At 39.6% G+C, this 8,236-nt stretch overlaps 1 protein-coding gene across 1 annotated transcript; it reads right to left on the bottom strand.

The window, feature by feature from the left end:
• Positions 1-6,731: 6,731 nt before the first annotated feature.
• On the bottom strand, positions 6,732-7,847 carry LOC114826645 (uncharacterized protein At3g49140-like). The gene is made up of 3 exons (XM_029107362.2): positions 7,700-7,847; positions 7,263-7,358; positions 6,732-7,059 (listed from the first exon to the last, which is right to left on the bottom strand). Exons 1-3 carry the CDS (start codon positions 7,784-7,786, stop codon positions 6,970-6,972), a joined length of 273 nt encoding a protein of 90 aa, XP_028963195.1. The 5' UTR covers positions 7,787-7,847; the 3' UTR covers positions 6,732-6,969.
• Between the last annotated feature and the right edge of the window lie 389 nt (positions 7,848-8,236).

The following is an 8,236-nucleotide window of genomic DNA, read 5'->3' as shown; positions in this document are numbered from 1 at the left end:
CTCAAAAGTTGGGCTGCTCAAAGACCACGAAGGCCGATCTCAGAAATCGAAGAGGCGCTCGCTTTCTCAAAAGCTAGGCTCCCCAGAGACCACGAGGGTTGATCTCAGAAATCGAAGAGGCACCTACTTTTCCAGCCTTGTCAGCACCCGTCACACGCACACTCAGCTTTGCGGAAATTATGGGCATTCTGTCGAAGACTTCTAGGGAAGTAGAAAACACATGAATCTTACTGTTCAATCACCCACTTCCCACATGCAACAATAGCTCATGGGTACCACAGATAACTTTGCCAAAGTTCTCTGCCAAAGTTGAGCACGTGAAGCTTGCAGCTCCCACTACATCGCTCTGACCAAGAAGGGTAAAAGAATAGCAAAGAAACAGCACTAACAAAGTTTAGACCCATAAATTTTGAAGGTCTAGCTACCATATTATTACCCACAAGGGTAAAGGAACAGTACCACTGCTGGATAATTGGAAAGTCCCTGTGTGTCAACCTCTGTGCTTCGTGGCAAGGTAGACTAGCAAACATGCCCAACCTTTACTCACATTCGAGAAAACACTCCCAATAAGATTGCTTGCTCCAAAATCGAAGAGGCACCGTCCTCCGAATCTCGAGAGCCAGACTCCCAACATGATTACTTTCTTAAAAATCGAAGAGAGGGTAAAGGAACAGTACCATTGCTGGATAATTGGAAAGTTCCTGTGTGTCAACCTCTGTGCTTCGTGGCAAGGTAGACTAGCAAACATGCCCAACCTTTACTCACATTCGAGAAAACACTCCCAACAAGATTGCTTGCTCCAAAATCGAAGAGGCACCGCCCTCCGAATCTCGAGAGCCAGACTCCCAACGTGATTACTTTCTCAAAAATCGAAGAGACACTGCTCCCCGAATCTTCGAGAGCCAGACCCCCAGCATGATTGCTTTCTTAAAAATCGATGAGGCATCGTTCTCCGAATCAATCGAAGAGGTGCTCGCTTTCTCAAAAGCTGGGCTGCTCAGAGACCACGAGGGCCGATCTCAGAAATCGAAGAGGCACCTACTTTTCTAGCCTTGTCAGCACCTGTCACACGCACACTCAGCTTTGCAGAAATTATGGGCATTCTGTCGAAGACTTCTGGTGAAGTAGAAAGCACATGAATCTTACTGTTCAATCACCCACTTCCCACACGCAACAATAGCTCATGGGTACCACATATAACTTTGTCAAAGTTCTCTGCCAAAGTTGAGCACGTGAAGCTTGCAGCTCCCACTACATCGCTCTGACCAAGAAAGGTAAAAGAATAGCAAAGAAACAGCACTAACAAAGTTTAGACACATAAATTTTGAAGGTCTAGCTACCATATTATTACCCACAAGGGTAAAGGAACAGTACCACTGCTGGATAATTGGAAAGTCCCTGTGTGTCAACCTCTGTGCTTCGTGGCAAGGTAGACTAGCAAACATGCCCAACCTTTACTCACTTTCGAGAAAACACTCCCAACAAGATTGCTTGCTCCAAAATCGAAGAGGCACCGTCCTCCGAATCTCGAGAGCCAGACTCCCAACATGACTACTTTCTCAAAAGCGAAGAGAGGGTAAAGGAATAGTACCATTGCTGGATAATTGGAAAGTCCCTGTGTGTCAACCTTTATGCTTCGTGGCAAGGTAGACTAGCAAACATGCCCAACCTTTACTCACATTCGAGACAACACTCCCAACAGGATTGCTTGCTCCAAAATCGAAGAGGCACCGCCCTCCGAATCTCGAGAGCCAGACTCCCAACATGATTACTTCCTCAAAAATCGAAGAGACACTGCTCTCCGAATCTCGAGAGCCAGACCCCCAGCATGATTGCTTTCTCAAAAATCGAAGAGGCATCGTTCTCCGAATCTCGAGAGCCAGATACCACAGACCACTTTTTCAAAGTGCTCTGACAGAGTTAAAACATGTGAAACTGGCAACTCCCACTACCGTGCTATGACCAAGCAGGGTAAAGGAATAGCATTACTACTTGTTGTTAGGGAGACTCCTATATATGTCGACCTCCATCCCCAACGGACAGGCAGACCTGCAAAAATGCTCAACCCTTCATCATATCTGAGAGGGCACTCCCAACGAAGTCTTTCGAAATATTCAGCTTTCTTTCCCCCCGATAATACCTCTGCAAACAAGCTATACTAGAGCAAGAATATCTCATATCATCAGGGTTAAAAGCAAGAGTATCTCATATCATGCTTTTTCCCTGTCTTTTCCTTTGGCCTTGTTTTTACCTGCAAGACAAGGAGAAAGAGAGCAATCAGTCAGCACTTGGAATCAACCTTCCAGCCAGGAACTGACTGCCTGGAACCCCTTACCTGATTACTTACCTGGCATTGCTCTCGAGTACTCATCTTCAACATCTTATGTTTCCAGGGAAGATTCCGCATCTGCTTGAGGAACAGATAGGGCAAGTGCGAAGGATACAAGGAAGCATGTGGAGACAAGCGTAACAGCACACGTGCCGATACATCCATTACTCTGTCAAAAGAAAAAGTATCCCATATCAGCAGGGTGGAACGTACTCTAGATTTGATGGACTTGTTTTGACCCTCAAATTCTTCAGTCGGCCTTATACTCTGGAGGAAACCAGAAAACCCTCCAGCTCAGTTCAAGAATAAGCCTGTGGAAAGTTACTTCTTCAAAAGCAAAAGTATCTCATATCATCTCTTCTCATTTTTCTTCTTTTTATCCTTCATGCTGCTGCAAGATGGGGAGAAGGTGAACAATCAGTCGGAGCTCTGATTGCTTACCTTGTCTGTCACCTCTTTCAGCAGACCCCCTAGCTCGGCGACTTGGGGGACTCCTACTACATGGTTTGTATCGCGCTTGACCAAGCCTGAGACTACAAGTAAGCTTCAAGTGAAATTGATACATTACCTTGTGCATCTCCACCAGTTAAAGATACCACCCTTGGATGGAGGAAGAGTACTTCCAGAGAAGATGCCACATCTACCTATGAGACAGATAAGGCAAGTCAAGACGACACCACACTCCGATACTTAGAAGTTTCGTGATTACGAGATCATTCTCCCACAATATTTCCTAATGTCATTTGTACTAAATCATTCACTTGTACTCACTAAAGGAGAGCTTGAACCTATGTACTTGTGTAAACCCTTCACAATTAATGAGAACTCTTTTATTCCGTGGACGTAGCCAATCTGGGTGAACCACGTACATCTTGTGTTTGCTTTCCTATCTCTATCCATTTATATACTTATCCACACTAATGACCGGAGCAATCTAGCGAAGATCACAAAAAGCGACCGTTTTCGCTACCTAGGATCTATCTTGCAAGAGAACGGAGAATTAGATGGAGATCTCAACCATAGAATACGAGCTGGATGGATGAAGTGTAAGAGTGCATCCGGCGTGTTGTGTGACCGTCGTAGGCCACTGAAGCTCAAGGGAAAATTTTATAGGACGGCAATAAGGCCAGCGATGTTGTATGGCACAGAATGTTGGGCGGTGAAGCATCAACACGTACACAAAATGGGTGTAGCGGAGATGAGGATGCTTCGTGGGATGTGTGGGCACACGAGAAAGGATAAGATTGGGAATGAGGATATCCGAGGTAAAGTAGGAGTAGCCGAAATTGTAGGAAAGATGAGAGAAAATCGGCTCCGATGATTTGGACATGTGCAAAGAAGGCCGACTGACGCTCCGGTTCGAAGATGTGACTACGGGACAGAGGTTCAGGGCCAAAGGGGTAGAGGAAGACCTAGAAAAACTTTGGAAGAGACTCTAAGAAAAGACTTAGAGTACTTGGATCTAACGGAGGACATGACACAAAACCGAGCGCAATGACGTTCTAGGATTCATATAGCCGACCCCACTTAGTGGGAAAAGGCTTTGTTGTTGTTGTTGTTGTTGTTGTAAAATATAATGATGAAAAACATTTATTAATCACTTTAAATTGATTTGAAAAAAACTGTCAATCCACATTATGCCACATAGGCATTGGAATTCACTAATGCTGTGTTTTTTTTTTAATTGTTACTGCTCATGTGGACTTTCTTACTTCTCCTTTGGAGATGCTCTTACCACTTTAAGGTTAACGGCATTTGTCCTCTCTCATCTCCTCCACCGCCAAACAAACGAGACACCATTTGACAGACGACACGATTTATTTTTAAAGTTGAAAAATAGAAAATTAATTATAAACTTACAGATGGTCCCCCAAATATATTTTTATGTGTCGAAAGTATTTGGAATATCCTCAAATTAGTTTTATGAAACATGTGGCATGACGAGAATGACTCGAATTTTGGCTTATAATGATTATTGTACGAATTTCCAAAATCGATTGCATAACGTGAGTTATAACTCACAGTTTTTATTAATGGAATTTAAATTTTAGTTTTAGGAAGTATTTTGCATGGAGTTAAGAAAAATATTGCAAGACCTTCACATGTAATCCTACCATTTATTAGGTCCCCGAATTCTTTTTTATTGATTTTTAAAGTTTTTGAAAAATGGAAAAATGACTATATGTTTATACCGGGGGACCCAAAGAGATTTGGAGGTGTCGAAATCTTCGGAATGCCCTAAAATTAATTTTTTGAAATATGCGGTGCGACGAGAATGAATTAAATTTGGCTTATAATGATTATTGTACAAATTTCCTAAATCGATTGGAAAAAGTGGATAATACTCTCATAACATCATCTATAACCTCCACACACCGTTGTTGCCGGTAGAAAACAAGAGCATCGGAGCACGATGACGAGTCGACATTGTAGAAAATCGTATTGCATTGTCCTTCGTTTTACGATGCCATGACTTACGCACCATACCAAATAGGAAGTAGTCTCTGTCTAATGTCAATCTCTCTGAAATTAAACCCGGACCTGACTTCTCTGCCCTCTCAGTTTCCATACACTCTCATTCCCTTCTACTTATGCGGTTACGGTTAAATCACGTCAACATTTTATATCACTATTTCTTTTTATCTTATCATCCTATAAAAAAATCAATATAAAATGTTGACGTAATTGCCAAAAATAAGAGATGATGAGAGTATATAGAAACTGGGAGGGCAGAGAAGCCGGGTCATTAAACCCACAACTGCAGGCAAGTTTGCCCAATCTACAAAAAACAAAAAAAAAATTAATTAAATTACGATCTAGTCCGAGATTTGCAATACTATCAACATGATGCAACGAGAGAGGCTCGCACTTTGGATTATTTGGAATTAGAAAATTATATTCACACGAATACGATTTGCGAGAGAAGAAGAACAATAACGCAAAGAACAAAATAAATTAAAAAAAAAAAAAAAAGAGCTAAGCGACACAAATAACACAATAAAATATTTTGAGAGAAACATACCCGGACCCATAATTTCAAGATGTCAAGTTGTCAACCGGAGCCAATCGCTAAAGGTAGACTACAAGCCAACAAGATTTCTTGCTTTACAAGGATCGTAGGAAAATGTTTATCGATCACTAAAAGCCTTATTATAATCTAATTGACTGATTAAACATTTATTCTTCCGTTATTTATATATAATTTTTTTTACAATTCCTAAAAGAATAGGATTTAGGGTTTCTGCTCCTACTTCCGCAACGAATAGGTACATGATTTTCCCGATAAGATTTGGGATGACAGAGGTTTACTTGAGTGACTAGATAAAGATAAAACCGAGTTATAAAATAAAACTTTAACGAAAAATTCTTGTTACTGTTTACTTTTACACTAAAAAATCATTTCTGATACTATTCACTTTATCTTTTATTTTGTTTATTATTAAAATTCAAAATTTTCATACATTTTTCATTAGTTTTCTTTAGGTTATCAATATTTCTAATAATAAATGACCTTCAAAATAATAGGGAAATATGGGTAGCGGGACCCACTTGAACCCACAATTCAAAATAACTGGAGCTATGTGTACCAAAATTTTGTTTTTTTAACTAACGATATTATTTTTACTAAGAGAGAATGTACCAAAATTTTGTTTTTTGTTTTTTTAGCTAAATATATTATTTATACTAAAGAGAAAGAGAGTGAGTTTAGCCTCATAATGAACTAGCAATAATGTAATTCAAATTTACCTTTGACGAGAATCGAAAACTATTTAGTGATACCAAATTAGAATTTTACGACTTGAATGATTACATAATCAATTATATACAAATACAATCCTTGTTCAATAAGGAAATAATAAAGAACACAAACATATATCATTCCTAATAAAGGACTCCTAATATTTACACAATCTTTACATGCCTTTTTAAAATTAACTCACATTTACAAGAAAGACATACCCAAACATATAATTTGAAGATTGCAAATTGTTGCCCGTCGTCGAAGCGGATCACTTAAAAGTGTCTTCAGTGTGGATCCATCCCCAATTTCTACATGTAGCGTTTGTGCATTTATCCGCAACAACTTAGCGTAACACACACACACACACACACACACATATATATATATATATATTTAACCTGAGGTTATGATCCAATAGGTTAAAACAAGGGACAGAGATCCCAGCAGGATCTCACCCCACCAAATCCTAAGAATCTGGAGATCCGGACCATTGAAATTTGATCAAATGACTATAAACATGAGACCCTTCTAAAAGTGATAATAATTGTAGCCGTTGGATCAAATTTCACGGGTCCGGATCTCCGGATCCTTAGGACTTGGTGGGGGAGATCCGGCTGGGATCCCTGTCCTAAAACAAGGGCAACGAGACCTATAAATCAGTTGATCAAAACAAAAATGATTTACAAGGCAAAGAATCACCAAGCTTCGCAAATAATGAAATTTCATAATCCTTAATCTCAATTAACAGTACAATGACCTGGTCGGACTATGCAAGAAATTTTCGGAACCCCTCCTGTCATATATCGAAACATATGCCGAGAGGCACCTTGAAGAAACGAGCTAGAATCAAACCAAATGATGGCACTTGAAGGTGTTGATGACGTTACCGTTCAATTTGCTAAGTTTGTTTCACTGTTTGTGGTTTCTGCTGCATCCTTGGGAATAGCAGATCATTGAGTTGTCTCTCAGCACTGTACTCAGAAGTTGCCTGAAACCACACGGTAGACGAGGTAACCAAACCAAAGGCAACGCTACTTTTCAACACAAGCATGTTGTATTTCATGGTTCTGAAAGAGTAACAGAGGAATTTGCAACTACATTTTATTGTGCTTCAGAGTTCAGAGATGGCTCAATAATATGCGGAAGATAGATGGAACGTTAAACGCCATGGATTAAAGATAATTGGCTTACCCGTGTGTTAAGTGCGAATCTCAATGTCTGGACTTGTGTTCCTGAGCATACCCTTAATTCAAATCCAAGGGAATCTACACCAATAAGTACTGCCTCCTGCAATATAATTCGACAAAGATTAATCATCGATAAGACTACATTGATTTGCAACAACAACATTAAAGGCGGATTTAACAAGATTGGGATAGATATGTAAAATAGACTTTCTCATTCTACGAAATCAGATTCTAGCCTTTGTGGGTGTTGAAGACGATCTCATATATCACAGAAGTTGGGCATTCAATCTAACACAACCTTTCTGGAGAACATAAGTTTTGAAGTTGTTCAAAATTGTAAAAAAAAAAAAAGGAGTGCAAAACCTACAGCCACGTCTTGGAAACAGATGTGGAAACTGGTTTAACAAGTTCGAATATGTCGGCAAAAAAAAGAAGTGGTACCTCCACTTGAAGACCCTTTAGTCTCCAACATAAGGACTTGAGAGCTTGCGTGGTCTCTTCTCCATCAGCTTTCAGACGAGATATCATTTTAGCTGCCGAGTGTGCAATGGCATCGGGTTGGGCTTTTACAAAGTCTTCTACTTCAACAACAGTCCGTGGAGAATTAGAACAAAAGATTTAACCATTTCTTTAGGATGTCTTTTTAATTTTAACTAGCAGAGAGCACACATTTTGTATGTGTGGACAATTTCTCTTAACAAGTGGATATTTTTTTTCTATACTATTATATTAAGAGAAGCCTTCTTGTCAACTTTTTTCTTTTTTTTTCCCCTATTTTGTCCTCCTTATGTAAATATTGTGTTTGGGTATCAAAAGTGAGGGTAAAATTGGAAAAACAAGTATATGATCACTACTAGGAAACTAGTTATTAGTGGCGTTTTGAAAACCGACAAAAAACATATATTACTGTCAAATTTTAAGCAAAATCCGACAGAAAATGGAGGATTTAATAAGCGACATAATTGTCTAAGTCAGGGA

This window comes from Malus domestica, chromosome 01 (genome assembly GCF_042453785.1).
Source record: "Malus domestica chromosome 01, GDT2T_hap1".
Taxonomy (NCBI): domain Eukaryota; kingdom Viridiplantae; phylum Streptophyta; class Magnoliopsida; order Rosales; family Rosaceae; genus Malus; species Malus domestica.
Note: the sequence above shows the minus strand (reverse complement) of the source record. Positions and strands in the feature narration are given on the sequence as shown.